This window comes from Pantherophis guttatus, chromosome 2 (assembly GCF_059756535.1).
Source record: "Pantherophis guttatus breed Tessera chromosome 2, ASM5975653v1, whole genome shotgun sequence".
NCBI classification, from domain to species: Eukaryota; Metazoa; Chordata; class Lepidosauria; order Squamata; family Colubridae; genus Pantherophis; species Pantherophis guttatus.
In genome coordinates, this window is record NC_142064.1 from 266,715,425 (window position 1) to 266,733,888 (window position 18,464).

An 18,464-nucleotide genomic window follows, 5' to 3' on the forward strand; every position below is an offset into this window, starting at 1 on the left:
ATTAATGGCTAAAGGTAAAATTTCATGTTCATAGATATTCCAGAGGAAAAATTACAGACCACAGGAATCATGTTCACCTTTAACATTTGGAACTAACCGCAGATACATACAAACTTTTCAAATTGTTATTTCCTCCCAGGGTTACCTTCTCTTTTCCATTACCTGATTTGGGAGTCGGGGTGGGGAGAGCGTATCACGTTTTTACAAAAAGAATACAGAGTTAGTTTTCTTTTTTCTTCTTTAGTCTTTAGAATTGCTTTGTCTGTTTTAACCGTATAATCAATTGTGAAAGTTATTTTCAAGTTTCCCACAACTATGATTGATATTTTGTTAACAGTGGGAGAAAGTAGTGCCTAAATTTACGATAACTTAGAATAGGCAACACAGAGAAGTAGTGGTAATTATATAGTTGAGTACTACCTGTATTGCACTTTACTAAAGATAAAGGTTTCCCCTGTTCAGTCATTTGTGACTCTGGGGGATGATGCTCATCTCTGTTTTTTAGCCAAGGGAGCCAACGTTGTCTGAAGATGCTTCTGTGGCCTTGTGGCCAATATGACTATATGCTTTTGTGCATGGAATACTACCTTCCCACCAAAGTGGTACCTATTTATCTACTCGCATTTGCAAACTTTTGAACTCTTCAAAAGATGGACAGGAGCTGGAGCAAGTAACAGGAGCTCAACCTGTCATGTGGTGCTCGGATTTCAAACCCAGGCTGTCAGCTTTCCAACTGACAAATTGAGTTGTTTTGCTGCACAACAATCCTTGGTTTATGTGCAAATGCACAATCCCCAAACCTTGTCAGGTGTGTCAGAAGAGACTCTTGCTGTAGGAAAACACAGTCTTTTTCCACCAGTCAAAATTTCAGGTAGTCCTTGATTTACGACCACAATTGAGCCCAAAAGTTGCATTAAGTGAGACATTTGTTAAGTGAGTTATATCCCATCTTATGACCTTCCTTGCCACTGTGAATCATTGCAGTTGATAATTTAGTAATATGGTTGTTAAGTGAATCTGGTTTCCCCATTGATTTTGCTTTTCAAATGGTTGCAAAAAGGGGTTCACCTGACCTTGGGACACAGCAATGGTCATAAGTATGAACCAGTTGCCAAGCATCTGGATTTTGATCACTGTTCATAGGGATGCTACCATGGTTGTAAGCGTGAAAAATGGTCATAAGTCACTTTTTTCAGTGTCATCCTAACTTTGAACAGTCAGTAAATGAACTTGTAAGTGGAAGACTGTCTGTATTAGCTTAGTTCCTTTCCAGATACACTGTTAAGATCTTAACACCTGGGTAGCTTTTCAACGACCAGGATTAAACTAACGTTGGAAATGCAGGTAATCCTTGATTTACAACTGTAATTTAGCCTGCAATTACAGTCCTAAGTCATGATGGTTATTAATGGGTCACCACACAATGTGCCCAATTCTACAACCTATTTGGTGGCAGTTGTTAAGCGCATGCAACAATTGTAAAAAAAACAGCTTGACTAGGTGGCTCAGTGGCTAACACACTGAGCTTGTCGATTAGAAAGGTCGGCAGTTCGGTGGTTCAAATCCCTAGTATAGATCTCCTGCGTAAGCAGGGGGTTGGACTAGATGACCTCCAAGGTCCCTTCCAACTTTGTTACTGTTACTGAGTGGTCAGTGGGGCACTTGAGTTTACTTCTGCATACCCCTTTTTCTGCTGACTCATAGATTCCCTACCCAGTTGATTCAATTTCATTCAAACACTGCAGTTGTTAAGTGAATGCTACAATCACTAAGCAAACCCATTGTTCACTAGGGATATAAGCATGGGTTTCTGGCAAAAATGTAAATCATGGTCATGTGACTGCAGGATGCTATGAAAGGCCACAACTGCAGGCTGGTTGACAAGCACCCAAAATGTCATGTGACCCTGGGTGCAGCCCCTCCGCCCCCAGTCCTCAGAAGTTCAAATCTGGGTCATAAGTTGTTTTTTGAATGGTTGCTAAATGGCTGGTCGTAAGACGAAGACTATCTGTAAGTCACAGGCTTGGTGTTGTCGCAGTTCTGTGTCTAGGACAGTGGTTCTCAACCTGGGGGTCGCGACCCCTTTGGGGGTCGAACGGCCATTTCACAGGGGTCGCCAAAGCCCTCTCTCGCCCCCCCCCACGCCTTCACTCACCCTCGCCCTCTGCCTCTGTTGGATCGCCCGGTCGCCGTTCGCTTACCCCGCCCACTCCCAATCTATTGCTGCCTCCGGAGTCCCAGCTGGTGGCTAGAGGGAAAAAAAACTTTAAATTCTTGCCGCGGGGCTTCAAAGAGCTAGCTGCAAAGAGGTAAATTCCTGGAGCAAGTTTTTTTCCCCCTACCTATGCTGAAAAGCGAAATTGAAACTAAAGAAGGGTCTTTTCTGCAACGTGACAAAATGAGGCAGAGAGATTTCTTTTTCTTTTTCCTCACCAAAAAAGGTAGGTGCAAAACTGCAAACAATGGGAAATTTAGGGCAAGATTTTAGGGCAAGATTTTAAAACACACACACACAAAAGCTCTGTTTAGGGAATTGTAATAATTGAGATACTATTAATTGTATATTGTGTTGAAAGCAGAAATGGTTAAGTTATGGTTTGGAGGAATATATGGGGGAAATTATTTGGTTTATTATTATTGGTAAATATAATTAATTGATTTGTAAGAAATTGGATTGCATGGAAATAATTGGAATATTCAAGTTCATATTGATTAATATACAAAAAAGATAGTTATATAACTAATTGATTTATATTAAAATGTTGAATTTGTATTAAAGAACTGTATTACATAATTAACCAATGTGAGAATGGATATAAAAATAGATGACAATGGGAAGGGGTATAATATAGAATAGAAGGGAAAATTGAATTTGATTAAGATTAGAGATGAGGATGAAGGGTAATATTGTTTTTTTAAAAAAATAGATGAGGAATAAATATGGCAAAAAGGAAATATAGAAATTGTAAATTTAATTGAAATGACTAAATACTGTGTTGGAAGAAATATCCTTCTGGGTTCTGCTCCAAGTGGGGAAAAAGACACTGGAAACATGGAGACTGTTTGGAAAGATGGTTTAATGGTGGACAGGATCACATGGCTGGATGGGGCCCATTGTGTTAGTTTCTGTTGCTATTGTGTTGCAAATGTCCTTTGACAAAGGATTGACTTTCTGCCTCTGGCCCATTAACAAAGGGTGGGGGGCAGGAAGGTGGGAGCTGCTTTGTCTGTAAAATATGCTTCTCCATTTCTCATCCAGGGAAATATAATATTCTGCCTTTTTAATATTTCCCAAAATATTTCATTCTTCTAGGAAAGGGGTAGGTGCTAACCTCCTACAACTGTTTAAATTTGTGAACCGGCCAAATACTCTGTTCAAAGAAAATACGTTGTATGTTTGTATGTGTGTTTCTAATTATTGCTATTTATTGCTATTTGTTCTCTTTTATTCTTTAAAGTTTAACAATTCATTCTTTATCTTAATATCTTAATATTTGTTTGGGGTTGGCTTTCTTCCCTTTCATCTTTTTTATTGTACAGCAATCTTTCTCCTCAAACCTACCACCTCTGTCTTTTCTTTCTTTCTTACTTTCTCTCTCCCCCTCTTCTTCTTCTCCCTACTTCCTCTTTCTTTCTCCTTCTCCTCCTCTCTTCCTCCCTCTCTTACCTTCACTCCTCCTCTAATTTCCCTTCCCTTCCTTCATCCCTCTCTATTGCTGTATCCTTTTATGCATATGGACTACTCAGAGGGCTGAAAAAGTTATTTTTCACTGGTTCTCGCACTTTTGACCAGTCCTCGAATTTACGACTGTCCTATCTTATACCATGTTGAAGAGAAGCAGTTGTGAAATGAGTGACATGGTTGTTAAAAATTTGCACAGGCATAAATGTGAGGATGGTCATAAGTGTGAGGACCAGTCAAAAGTGCGAGGACCTGTCAGAAATGACTTTTTTCAGCCCTCTGAGTAGTCCCTATACACATAGCCATGGCCATCCGGTCACATGACCAGCTAGCCACGCCTACCCAGTCACATGAGGCCAAGCCACGCCCACAAAATAAGCCACGCCCACAGAACCAGTAGTAAAAAAAAATTAGAACCCACCCCGGTTGGGGGTCACCACAACATGAGGAACTGTATTAATGGGTCGCGGCATTAGGAAGGTTGAGAACCACTAGTCTAGGACAAAAAGTAACAGAGGGAGAATTATTAAAAAAAAAATCCAACCTACAATTAAGAAGAAATTGTCAGTGAGAACAATTAATCAGTGGAACAAATTGCCTCTCAACCTGTGGTTGTTCCATCAGTGGAGGCTTTTAAGAGGAGACTGGAGAGCCATTTGACTGGAATGATATAGGTTCTCCTGCTTGGAGAGTTGGTCCCTTCCAACTCTTACTCTGTAATTCTGTAAGAACTTCATGAACATTCAGGGCTCAGCATGTAGCTCATCTTCAGAAGCTTAAGTAGCTTCACATTTCACTCCTTTACTTGGCTCTGTTACAAAGAGGTTGCTGGGAGTCTAAAACAACTTGATAGCATATAATCAGTGACAACATCTTGCAAACGCCTTAGGCAGAGACAGGACAAGCGTGTATTTTTGCCTCCTGTTTTTTCACCTTCTGCGCCTACAAAGCCGTCAATACAGTAGCTGCATCTGTGGTTGATCCTTAAAGGAGTTAAAACCATCAAGTACTGTATTGCTAGAAAGGAATGAGGAAGAAGAGAAGCCCAGAGGAACTTCCTGTACCGGATCCCTCATGGGTGGAAGGTGGCTTGCAGAGCGGCTTTTGTGCTCCTCAAAAAGTTGAAGCATCAGCTGGAAGGTGAGTTGAGGGCAAGTTGGAGGAGAGGCCAGAAGCAAGTTGGGCTATTTGGTTTGGATGCTGCCAACCGATGCACATTTATGATGGTCACAACATCCCACCATCATGATCCCCATTTTTGACCTTCCCAGCTTGTTTGTCATAGGCAAAGTTAGTGAGGATGATGACGGCAAGAAATTGCAAGTGACAGTCATGTGAAACTGCCTTTAACAACCCACAGTGGTTTGCTTAACAACTCCTGAGGAACAGATGTAAGTTGGCAGTTATGTGACATCATGCTTTATGATTGGGCTGCTTAGTGACACAGATCCCAGTCCCAAATGTGAGGACTCCTTGAAAGGGGATGTCACCAGAGGAATTGTGGACAGGAGGACAGTATTTCCTTATTTGGAGCTGAGGACTTCCATCGGTATAACTGGTGTTTCAAATTTTCCAGAGGCTTTAGGCATCATTTCATCAGTTAAAGCCCCCACATCTCTAAATTTAGCTCAGAAGGTTTAATTGTAACCATTTTGGGACATTTTTCAGGCTGAAAACATGGATTTTTCACATACATACATTTGTAGGTGTAAATGTAATTCTCTCTGCAGTTGGATAATCTATCCCCATTGCTTCTAGATATTCAGTCATGTGAAAAACAAAGTACACCCTCTTTGAGTTGTATAGTTTTATGTATCAGGACATACTAAAAATAATCTGGTCTGTACACTCTTAAAAGTAGGTGAATACAACTTCAGATGAACAACAACACATGACATATTACATCACGTAACCATCAGTGGTGGGTTTCACTTACCTTTACTAATTGTTCAGGCACACATACCACTTCTGCGCATGCACAGAGCATATTTGATGATGTCCGGGCGGGTGGGTGGAGCCTCCTGCCACGCTACTACTGGTTCAACTGAACCGGGCCGAACCGGTAGCAACCCACCACTAGTCACCATGTATTTTACAAAAGGAAAGCCAAAATGGAGGAGCTACATGTGAAAACTAACACCTTATGATTCAATATCTTATAGAGCCACCTGTAACAGCAGGAACTTCAAGGAATTGTTTCCTGTATGACCAAAAATGGTCTCTTGCATTGTTGTGGAGGAATTTTTGCCCACTCTTCTTTACAACATTGTTTCAGTTCATTGAAGTTTGTGGGCATTTGTTTATGCCCACCTCTCGAGAGGTCCCACCACAGCATTTCAATTGGGGTGAAGTCTGGACTTTGCTGTTGCAAACCTTGATTCTTTTCTTTTTCAGGCATTCTGCTGTAGATTGGCTGTTGAGCTTGGGATCATTGGCATGGAAACAAAAGAGATGGGATTTCTTCTTTGCTCTACCAGCGTAAGACTAGTGTAGAGCTAGCACTGATAAAGCAAAGAAGACATCTGATCGCTTGTTTCAATGACAATCCTTTCCTCCCCAGCCAGTGTAAATGTCGACAAAATCTTCTTAGATCGCTTCGCCAGCATAAAACTAGTGCCGGTGTAGCTAAGAAGAAATCGTAGTAGTTTATGCTAACTGGAAAGAAAAGGATTACAATGGAAGCAAAATAGGCATGATTTCTTTTAGCCCTGCTAGCACTAGCTTTACATTAGTGTTGTGCTGGTAGAGCAAAGAAGAAATCTCATCTCTTTTGCTTCCATGGCAATCCTTTCCTCCTCAGCCAGGATAAATCACTAACGATTTATGCTGGCTGGAGTGAAAGGATTGCCATGGAAAGAAAAGAGTTTATATTTCTTCTTGATTATGCCACGTGGCCCAGCTGACTTCCTGACCTCGTCAGAAATTTCGTAAGTGAATGGTGATGGGGAGTGGGGTAGGGGAGGAATGCATAATATATTGCAAAGCAGGCCAACATACTCGGGTCTGGGGATTGTGAGGACTGACTGGGCAAGATGGGAGGGAAATTCCATCTTGCCAGGGCCTGGTGGCTCAGCAGACTAAAAGCATTTTGATTAACACCAGCTGTCTGCAATTACTCTAAGTTCGAATCTCACCAGGCTCAAGGTTGACTCAGCCTTCCATCCTTTCTAAGGTAGGTAAAATGAGGACCCAGTTTGTGGGGGCAATAAGCTGACTTTCTATAAATATACAAAAGTATGAAGGCTATTGCTTAACGTATTGTAAGCCGCCCTGAGTCTCCGGAGAAGGGCGGCATATAAATCAAATTAAAAAAAAAAAAAGGTGGGTGGGTATGCTGCAGCATCTCTGCAGTGAAGGAGTCAAGGACTCCCGGCGTGGGAGACGCTGCAAAAATTCAACTTTGGAGCAGATTCGTATTTAGCATTTGGGGAACTGTTGTAACTTCAGAAATTCGTTGAATGGCCTGTCGTACCTAAAGGATTACCTGTACTTCTTTTTTTCACATCTTCTGCAACCCTTTCATAAACAATAAAACTTACACTTTCTTTTGAATCTTACAGACAAAGATGATGCCAACATAAGCACACTGGACAACTGAGAATAACAAGCAACACTGAAAAGCAAAGCAAATTGAAGCAGAAATAAAAATATGTTCTATTTCCTTCAGAAAGCTGCAGAATTCAACTACTTCATCAGCAGGAAAGAGACAGAAAAGAAAAAATCATGAAGAGATTTGCAGCGGGAAAAAGTAGATTATATAGAATTTAAGAATACGTTACTTGAAAAGGTCAAAGGAGATCATTTTTCCGTTCAGAAAAAGAGGGAAATACCTGGAAGCCAGTGGGGAAGAAAATGTCAATTGGATAGTCACATATGGCAGCCAGTAATGCAGGCACCAACAAAATAAGGAATCACACATATTTTTGATCTCCTCAAGAATGTCAGTGATGGAAAAGCTCCATAGATGTGCCTATCGTGGTAAAAGTAAAGAGTTCATATCAGAAGAGGATCCACACTGAACAAAAGCCATATAAATACTCTAAATGTGGCAAAACCTTAGTCACAATAGCTCCCTTGCGATTCAGAAAAGGATCCTCATAGTAGAGATGCCCTACAACTGCTCCCAATGTGGTAAATGCTTTTGCAAGCATGGCAACTTTGTGATACATCAGAGGACTCACACCAGGGAGAAACCATATGAGTGTCCAGATTGTGGGAAATGTTTCACAGCAAATTCCCACCTGGTGAAACACCAGAGGACTCACACAGGAGAGAAACCCTTTGAATGTCCTGAGTGTGGGAAACGTTTCAGTGTCAATTCCCGCCTGCTGATACACCAGAGATTTCACACAGGAGAGAAGCCCTTTGAATGTCCTGAATGTGGGAAAAGCTTCAGTCACAATTCCAGCCTGGTGAAACACCAGAGGACTCACACAGGAGAGAAACCCTTTGAATGTCCTGATTGTGGGAAATGTTTCAGTGTCAATTCCAGCCTGCTGATACACCAGAGAACTCACACAGGAGAGAAACCCTTTGAATGTCCTGAGTGTGGGAAAGGTTTCAGTTTCAATTCCCGCCTGCTGATACACCAGAGAACTCACACAGGAGAGAAACCCTTTGAATGTCCTGATTGTGGGAAAGGTTTCAGTCACAATTCCCACCTGCTGACACACCAGAGAACTCACACAGGAGAGAAACCCTTTGAATGTCCTGAATGTGGGAAAAGCTTCAGTCACAATTCCAGCCTGGTGAAACACCAGAGGACTCACACAGGAGAGAAACCCTTTGAATGTCCTGATTGTGGGAAATGTTTCAGTGTCAATTCCAGCCTGCTGATACACCAGAGAACTCACACAGGAGAGAAACCCTTTGAATGTCCTGAGTGTGGGAAAGGTTTCAGTTTCAATTCCCGCCTGCTGATACACCAGAGAACTCACACAGGAGAGAAACCCTTTGAATGTCCTGATTGTGGGAAAGGTTTCAGTCACAATTCCCACCTGCTGACACACCAGAGAACTCACACAGGAGAGAAGCCCTTTGAATGTCCTGAATGTGGGAAAAGCTTCAGTCACAATTCCAGCCTGGTGAAACACCAGAGGACTCACACAGGAGAGAAACCCTTTGAATGTCCTGATTGTGGGAAATGTTTCAGTGTCAATTCCAGCCTGCTGATACACCAGAGAACTCACACAGGAGAGAAACCCTTTGAATGTCCTGAGTGTGGGAAAGGTTTCAGTTTCAATTCCAGCCTGCTGATACACCAGAGAACTCACACAGGAGAGAAACCCTTTGAATGTCCTGATTGTGGGAAAGGTTTCAGTCACAATTCCCACCTGCTGACACACCAGAGAACTCACACAGGAGAGAAACCCTTTGAATGTCCTGATTGTGGGAAAAGCTTCAGTCACAATTCCTCCCTGGTAAGACATCAGAGGACTCACACAGGAGAGAAACCCTTTGAATGTCCTGATTGTGGGAAAGGTTTCAGTCACAATTCCAACCTGGTGAAACACCAGAGGACTCATACAGGAGAGAAACCCTTTGAATGTCCTGATTGTGGGAAAGGTTTCAGTCAAAATTCCAACCTGGTGAAACACCAGAGGACTCATACAGGAGAGAAACCCTTTGAATGTCCCGATTGTGGGAAAGGTTTCAGTCTCAATTCCCGCCTGCTGATACACCAGAGGACTCACACAGGAGAGAAAGCCTTAGAAAGTCCTGATTGTGGGAAAGGTTTCAGTTTCAATTCCCGCCTGCTGATACACCAGAGAACTCACACAGGAGAGAAGCCCTTTGAATGTCCTGATTGTGGGAAAAGCTTCAGTCACAATTCCTCCCTGGTAAGACACCAGAGGACTCATACAGGAGAGAAAGCCTTTGAATGTCCTGATTGTGGGAAAGGTTTCAGTTTCAATTCCCGCCTGCTGATACACCAGAGAACTCACACAGGAGAGAAGCCCTTTGAATGTCCTGAATGTGGGAAAAGTTTCACTCAGACTTCCAGCCTGGTGATACACCAGAGGACTCACACAGGAGAGAAACCCTTTGAATGTCCTGATTGTGGGAAATGTTTCAGTCAAAATTCCAACCTGGTGAAACACCAGAGGACTCATACAGGAGAGAAACCCTTTGAATGTCCTGATTGTGGGAAAGGTTTCAGTTTCAATTCCCGCCTGCTGATACACCAGAGGACTCACACAGGAGAGAAACCCTTTGAATGTCCTGAATGTGGGAAAAGCTTCACTCAGAATTCCAACCTGGTGAAACACCAGAGGACTCATACAGGAGAGAAAGCCTTTTAATGTCCTGATTGTGGGAAAAGTTTCAGTGTCAATTCCTACCTGGTGATATACCAGAGGACTCACACAGAAGAAAACCATACGAGTGTCCGGATTGTTGGAAAGATTTCAGTATTTCGTCTAACCTTTACACACAGGAGAGAAACCTTTCCAATGTCCATTTTGTGAACAATGTTTTAGGCATAAATCATCTCTGATTACTCACAAGAAAATGCATGAGGCAAATATTGAACAGTTTAGAGAAAGCTTGAAATTAATTTCTGATCTCCCATTCGGAGTCTAGATGAGAAATTGATTATTTAAATTCTGGCCTGATTCTTTTTAGTCAAGAGATCTCAGGATTAGACCTGTAGGTGGAGAGAGAAAAAGGAAAATATTAGTTTGATAAAGGCTAACTACGTGTTTCTGATTATTAGCAGTACTTTCTGGATGTTTGCATTTGCAGAAATCGTGGAATTTCTGCAAACAGGCCTTTGGGTGGTGCTTTTTGTATTTTGATTATGAAATTCCGATGTGGAGTTTCAGCCTTCTATGTTGGTGAACTCCAGATTTTGAACCTCACAATTTCCCAGCCAGTATACAAGTAATCCTCGAGATACAACTGGGATGAGAACTAACTATTATGGATTCATTTAGCAATGGCGACAGTGCTTTGGTTAACTAACCCCATCCCATGCTGTCTGTTATGCAGCTATTAAATGAATGTGCAAGTTGCTAAATAGGACACTGGCTACCTCAGTGTTCGGGAAAACTCTCCGAGGCTTAGCCCAGGCCCAGGCTTGCCCGCTTCCCACCAGGCATCCCTAGGCCTCCTCCACCCCTCCATGCCCCTCCCAAGACACCTATTGCTCTGGTTCCCAACCCTTGGTTCCCCCAAGGCAGGGGTGAAATGCTACCGGTTTGCTCCGGTTCGGGGGAAGCCCCCCCCCACAAGCCTTCCCACAGAGTAACCCCCGAGGCCTTTTCCCACTCCCATTCCCTGCAGGACTTAGGCCATTCTGTCATGGGGCCTTCCAATTACGATTACACCTTGCATAAGGTGACCAGATTTTAACGTTGGTAAAGAGGGACATTGTGGGCGTGGCTTATTTTGTGGGCGTGGCTAGCTGGTCATGTGACCGGGTGGCCATGGCTATGTGTATAGGGTAAGGTGAACAGATTTTAACATCGGTAAGAAGGACACCATTGTGGGCGTGGCTTATTGTGTGGGCGTGGCTTGGAGGCCATGTGACTGGGGGGCGTGGCTGGCTGGTCATGTGACCGGGTGGCCATGGCTATGTGTATAGGGACTACTCAGAGGGCTGAAAAAAGTCATTTCTGACAGGTCCTCGCACTTTTGACTGGTCCTCACACTTATGACCATCCTCACATTTATGCCCGTGTAGCATTCTTAACAACCATGTCACTCATTTCACAACTGCTTCTCTTCACCATGATGACAAGATAGGGCAAAAATGTAAAATGTGAGGACAGTCGTAAGTTCAAGGACTGGTCAAAAGTGTGAGGATCAGTCAAAAATAACTTTTTCAGCCCTCTGAGTAGTCCATATGCACAAAAGGACTAACCAGAGGGCTGAAAAAAGTCATTTCTGACAGGTCCTCGCACTTTTGACTGGTCCTCACACTTATGACCATCCTCACATTTATGCCCGTGCAGCATTCTTAACAACCATGTCACTCATTTCACAACTGCTTCTCTTCACCATGATGACAAGATAGGGCAAAAATGTAAAATGTGAGGACAGTCGTAAGTTCGAGGACTGGTCAAAAGTGTGAGGACCAGTCAAAAATAACTTTTTCAGCCCTCTGAGTAGTTCATATGCATAAAAGGATACAGTAATAGAGAGGGATGAAGGAAGGGAAGGGAAATTAGAGTAGGAGTGAGGGTAAGAGAGGGAGAAAGAGAGGAGGAGAAAGAGAAAGGAAGAAGGAAAAAAAAATACAGAGGTGGTAGGTTTGAGGAGAAAGATTGCTGTACAATAAAAAAGATGAAAGGGAAGAAAGCCAACCCCAAACAAATATAAAGATATTAAGATAAAGAAAGAATTGTTAAACTTTAAAGAATAAAAGAGAACAAATATGAATAAATAGCAATAATTAGAAACACACATACAAACATACAATGTATTTTCTTTGAACAGAGTATTTGGCCGGTTCACAAATTTAAACAGTGTTTAGTCATTTCAATTAAATTTACAATTTCTATATTTCCTTTTTGCCATATTTATTCCTCATCTATTTTTTAAAAAAAACAATATTACCCTTCATCCTCATCTCTAATCTTAATCAAATTCATTTTTCCCTTCTATTCTATATTATACCCCTTCCCATTGTCATCTATTTTTATATCCATCCTCACATTGGTTAATTATGTAATTATGTAATACAGTTCTTTAATACAAATTCAACATTTTAATATAAATCAATTAGTTATATAACTATCTTTTTTGTATATTAATCAATATGAACTTGAATATTCCAATTATTTCCATGCAATCCAATTTCTTACAAATCAATTAATTATATTTACCAATAATAATAAACCAAATAATTTCCCCCATATATTCCTCCAAACCATAACTTAACCATTTCTGCTTTCAACACAATATACAATTAATAGTATCTCAATTATTACAATTCCCTAGTTAAAAAGAGCTTTTTTTTCTTTTGTGTTTTAAAATCTTGAACTCTCCTCTTTTGCCCTAAATAATTTCCCATTGTTTGCACCTACCTTTTTTGGTGAGGAAAAGGAAAATAAATCTGCTGCCTAATTTTCCAACGTTGCAAGCAAACAGCAAAGCCAACAGCCTGTTTTACTTTCAGTTTCGTTTTGAGCTTGGTTTGCACAAAGAGAAAAAAAAAACTGCTGAGCAATTTAGCAAGAGCAGAGCCCTACGCAAATCAGCTGAGAGTGGGAAGCCGAGCTAATCAACGTAGGGCGGCCCTTTGAAGCCCCGCGGCAAGAGTTTAAACAGGTTTTTTCCCTCTAGCCAGCAGCTGGGACTCAGGAGGCAGATTGAAAAATCGGGACTTTTTTAAAACGCCGTGGGACAAATTGCTCAAAAGCGGGACTGTCCCGCCAAAAGCGGGACGTCTGGTCACCTTAACCTTGCAGCAGCTGTTTAACGAGACTGCTTTGCTTAATTGCAGATTTAGGCTTTCCTTCCAAAGGCTTCCCGTAACCCATCTCTTAGGTCTCCCCAGGACTTTCCGTCCCTCCCAGAGTATCCCCAGGCCTCTTTCATAAAACAGGGTCCCTGTAGTCCTTAGGTCGAATTCCAACACTACCAGGCCTCATAGCGTCCTCCTCTTTATCTTTTGAAGACATCTGAACCTTATATTGGGGAAGGAGGGTAGGACGGAAATCTCTCAGCTGTATGACTATTTCATGGAAGCAGCCGTTATTTTTACTGTGCCTGGGATTCATCGCTGGGCCCTGAGGTGGATTTGTGGAAGTGGCTGCCATTTTGCCACGACTGCCTCAGGACCAAAATGGCGGCTGCTTCTGGGTCATTGTCATGCAGGAGAGGGAGAAACTGCTCTGTTTCGCTACCTTAACACTGTGCAGAAAGCCTTAAGGAATTGTGGGTGCATTGAAAATGATGGCTGCTTCCATGAGATCTTGAAAATTTACCTGTGAAAAAGGTGTTGGGCTTGTGGGGAGTAGGCCCGAGGCCCAGTGAAAAAAAGCAGTGTAACATTTCAAATGAAAAGCTTTTCTGCCTTGCAGATGAACCTGGTGGAGAAGAGCTGTAGGAATACTGAGTTGAGGAGAAAAGAGATCGTGGCTTTGATCACAAGATCTCCAGGTTTATCAGCACATACTGCTGTGATCTCCTCTTCTTGGAAATGCCTGCTTGTTACCCTTTGATGGCTGCTGGGTGACACCAGCACTATATTGCTGACGTACGTGTTTCATCCCCCTTTGAGTTGGTGATATGAGGGGAAAAATGTACAATGGAAAATGTTTCATTCTAAAAAACGCATTGTGTAAGAACAAGACTTTTGACAAGGAAAAAATGGGGAGTGTCAGTATTGCTATGAACAGTTTGGTAAGGCAAGATGCTCTGACTTGCCTCAAACTGTGAGATGGGCAGCGAATAAGTTTATTAATCAATAAATTTAATAATAAAAAAGTAACATAAACATCTTTTGTCAAGTTTCGCTCAGTTGCAAGGTCTCCACACATATAGTAGTTTCTAACGAACTACCATTGTTCTTCTTGTACATTCTGTATCTCTACGACCGATCTGTCTTCCTCAGCTTCCCTTCCCTCCTCAATGTAAATTTAAAATTTCAATTTCAATTCTACACCAGTCCAGCCATTCTTTGTGGCATTTTTCAAGTATCCCTAGACAGAATTCAAGGATTTTTTAAAATTAGAATTATTATGAGGGGTACACTTCCTTATCCATAAGGTGTCTCCTTTTTTTATTTTTACTATGCTAATAATGAACTTTTCTGATTCTGGCATTTTCCAGCTCTTTCAGGAGGGGAAATACAGGGAGAAAAAATGTTTAAACTACATAGAATTCTCACCTCCTTTTGCCTCTCAGCATCCTTTCAACAAAACAACCCTCTGCATTTCTCTCTAGCCTCAACAACCGACAGACATTTTCCACAAATTTATCTCTCACATCCTCAACACACAGGCATTCACAGGTCTCAGGATCACTTCCCCTTATCACTCCTTATGAACTTCGGGACATCTCACACACACACATTCACATTTGTACTGCAATCAGACTTTTTGTATAAACCAATTTCACATACAAAAATTTCATTTAATGCTTCCTCCATGCAAACCAATCATAATTATTTCAGGGAGATTTTTCACAAGCCAATGAGCTCCATTTTCTAAATAACTTTTTATGTACTGTTGTTAGAGGGTCTCATCCTTCCTGCAGGTTTGGAAATGATTACATACATACACATACACATACACACACATACCATCAAACATTTCCAGACCTGTGGATGTTGTTTTTTGTTTTAATTTTATTTCCTTGGGCAATCTATAGCTTATTCTTAAAGCAGTGGGAAAACTCAGAGAGCAGTTTAAATCATAAATATGATTGGGCCCTAACTACTTTCCGTTTCCCACAGCTCCAAGCCAAGATGTTTACTTAATTTGCAGGCTGAACAGACATATCACAATCAATTCTACATGCTATTATTATAGATGCATATCCAGGAATTTTGTAACAGAAATTACACCAAATTGATCAAGTCAAATTATATGAGTCTTCCCATTTAGGCAGGTTTTACATTTTTTTTTATTACCTGCTAAAGCCCAGGTGGGAAGAACAATAAACAATTTCTTCTTTATTCTTAGTTCTGTCAGACTTCTCTGGCTCTTTCGAGAATGGTAAATTATCAAGATCTTTATAACACTGTAATATTTCTTTGCCACCCATAGATCTCTCTTTAGGCACTAGATTGTTACTACTGCCCTGGGGGTGTTCTGTGTGTTCTCATTCTAACTTAGATCACCCAGCAATCGCTGGCCCATTTTAAAGAACAAGATGTATAAGAGGTATAGAGACCTATGTTCACACATCGTTTGCATTTTGCCAGGGCTCTCATGAGCAAGTTTGAACTCCACATTTCTTTTTACAGACAACTTTTACTGCCACATTTTTCATTCATTTTTTAATACTCTTTTTTGTTTTGTTTTTTCACAACTTGTTTGTAATGTGTTCCAGTGGGCGAACATAGCGAAATGGAGAAAACGGCCCAATTCTTGTTACTAGGCTATTTGTTCCAAACAGGCTACCAGCATGATTGCCCATTTTTCCCAGGGGATTCCTTTCTGTCAGCGCGAAGCCTGACTAGACTCTCTTTCTTCCTGAGGAGATTTCCCACACCTTTCCGTTGGTGCGAAGCCTAACCAAACCCTCTCTTTTTCCCTAAGAGATTTCCCAGACCTCCCCTGCGGGTCCGAAGTTTGGTCAGAGCCCTCTCCTGCACTACAAATTCTTACTCCAACAGTCACACTCCTTTCAAAGCGATCGTCTCTGGCTGATCTCCTCTCGGATAATCAGAAACGCAGATTGGATCTCCGCTCATCGCTTTGAGGCCAAACCTCTGAGGAATTTCCCTCGTCTCATTCACACACTCACAAAGCAACACTCCCCTTCCCAAGAGAAAAAAAAAATTCTACTCACCCAGAAGAGCTGAGTTCCATAACCCCCCACAGTGGAAGCCTCTTTGTTAGGCATTCAGGGCAGGCAGAATCGGAGCCTGCCAGCAAATGACCAGATCAAAATCACTGGATAAATTTTTCCAGGAGCGCTCTTGACTTCGGTACTGGTCCAAGCTGGTTTCTTCCGTCTGTCTTTAATGAAGGCCACCAAGCCTCAAAGCGGCTCAGTTTGTGGGAAGCTGAATGCGGCCACCTTGAAGAAACTTTGCCTTCAAGTCCCACTTCAGGCGCCAGAAATGTAAGGTCCCAAAACACACTTGAGTCACCAGAATGCCAAAGAGAGAGACTCAAGACGAGGTTTGTAAAAAAGCAGACTTTATTTATGGCCAAAAACAAAATACTGGCTGGAACTATATCCAGAACATACAGATACAATGCATGCGAGGAAATAGCCACACCTTGGGAAAGGTATGGCGTCCTTTTATACCCTCAGAGACGTCAGTTTAGTACCCAATTCTGGCCTCCTAATTTAGGTTTGTGTATTCCTTGTTGCCCTGCAAGGGGGAATAGAAACTTCCCAATTAGTCATCCTTGAGCATTTCTTTGTTTACTTAATTGGCCACTTTGGCCCCCTGGCTCTGGAAAGCAGGAGTTTATCCAGATCAAACATAAATTAGGGCTGAGGTGTAAATTATCCCTTTGTTGATGGCTGTAGTTTCAACTGAGATACGTACCATGCTTTTAGATAGATTGATATGAGTTCAGGTCAAATGGCAGGGACATACGTTTGACAACTACCAGATACATTACAGCGGCCTAATAACAATCTGTTTGTAACAGGAGATACAAGTAGAAAGGAATAATATGTATGATACAAATACAAAGGCATATATGTATTACAGGAACCTAATGGAGAATTCAAGACCTCAGTGCCTTCCGTCGTGCCCTTAAAACCCACTTTTTCCAGCAAGCCGGGCTGGCTTAAGAAGAAATTTTTAAATGTTTTAATTGGTTTGTGATTTTTAATTTTTTGGGGCCAAATTTAGATATATTTTAATTGTTTTTAATATTTGTATTTCACGTTCTTAATTTTGGCTGTGCACCGCCCTGAGTCCTCAGGGAGAAGGGTGGTTATATAAATTGGAAATTAAATTAAATTAAATTAAATTAAATTAAATTAAATTAAATTAAAAATTAAATGGTTACAGAATCTAGTCTACCAGTATATCATATTCTAGTATTATTTATTATATCCTTATTATTGTTTCCCTTTCAGAACTTTACTGATTCTGGCATTTTCCAGCTCTTTCTTCTTGTCTGACTTGCAGAAAGGAGAGATACATTTTTAAAAATGGCTTCAAACTACTCTCACTACCATTACAAGTACGGGAAGTTTTTGAAACATTTGATATGATATAAATCTTCTTCTTCTTGTGCCATATCCGTCATAAGCCGTTGGCGATCATGTTGGCGATCCTATTTTTATCAATAGCCGCACGAAAAAGTGCTGATGAATTTTGTCCAAACCAGTCCCTTAGATTTTGAAGCCATGATGTTCTTCTTCTGCCTGGAGCTCATTTGCCTTCAATCTTTCCCTGGAGGATTAAATGAAGTGTGTCGTTTTCTGGGTGTCGCATCACATGTCCGAAATATCCCAACTTTTGTTTTTTTAATTTTAATGGTTTTTTTTAATGGTATAAATAGGTGACTCAAAAGATTAGTCAGATTACCATTGATCCTCATTACTTATTTTCCAAGGGTGTGTCATCAACATTTCATCAAAAAAGGACTATGGGATAATGTATAGGAATTAATGGCTAAAGCTAAAATTTCATGTTCATGGATATTCCAGAGGAAAAATTGCCGACTACAGGAACCATGTTCACCTTTAACATTTGGAATTAACCACAGATACATTTTTTCAACATCCAAAATGTCTGAATAGCTTATATTTAAGCATATACAAAAGAGCCTTTTCCAACTTTCCAACTTGTTACGTCCTCCCAGGGTTACTTTTCATTGCCTGATTTGGGGTGGGTGGGGGTAGACCGTAATATGATTTTTAAATAAAGAATACAGGGTTAGTTTTCTTTTTTAGTCTTTAAAATTGCTTTTTCTGTTTTAACAGTATAATCAACCGAGAAAGTTACGTTCAAATTTTCTACTACAATTGATATTTTGTTAATAGTGGATGAAAGTAGTGCCTAAATTTAGGATAATTTAGAATAGGCAGCACAGAGAGGTAGTGCTTAGTTAATGACCCCTGGTGGCACTGAATGAGGGGGATTTATGATCAGTTCTCAAAGTTCCAACCATCCCAGAATCCCCTGAACACCTGA

The 18,464-nt window shown here is 41.2% G+C and overlaps 1 protein-coding gene across 1 annotated transcript in view; it reads left to right on the plus strand.

Annotated features, from left to right (window-relative positions):
- Positions 1–14,126, plus strand: part of LOC148115793 (uncharacterized) — a 31,181-nt gene extending 17,055 nt beyond the window's left edge. The window contains exon 3 of the mRNA XM_087884232.1: positions 7,243–14,126. Coding sequence (XP_087740358.1) covers positions 7,726–9,984 — 2,259 coding nt within the window. The 5' untranslated portion in view covers positions 7,243–7,725 and the 3' untranslated portion in view covers positions 9,985–14,126. The remainder of the gene's footprint in view (positions 1–7,242) is intronic.
- Positions 14,127–18,464: the final 4,338 nt, after the last annotated feature.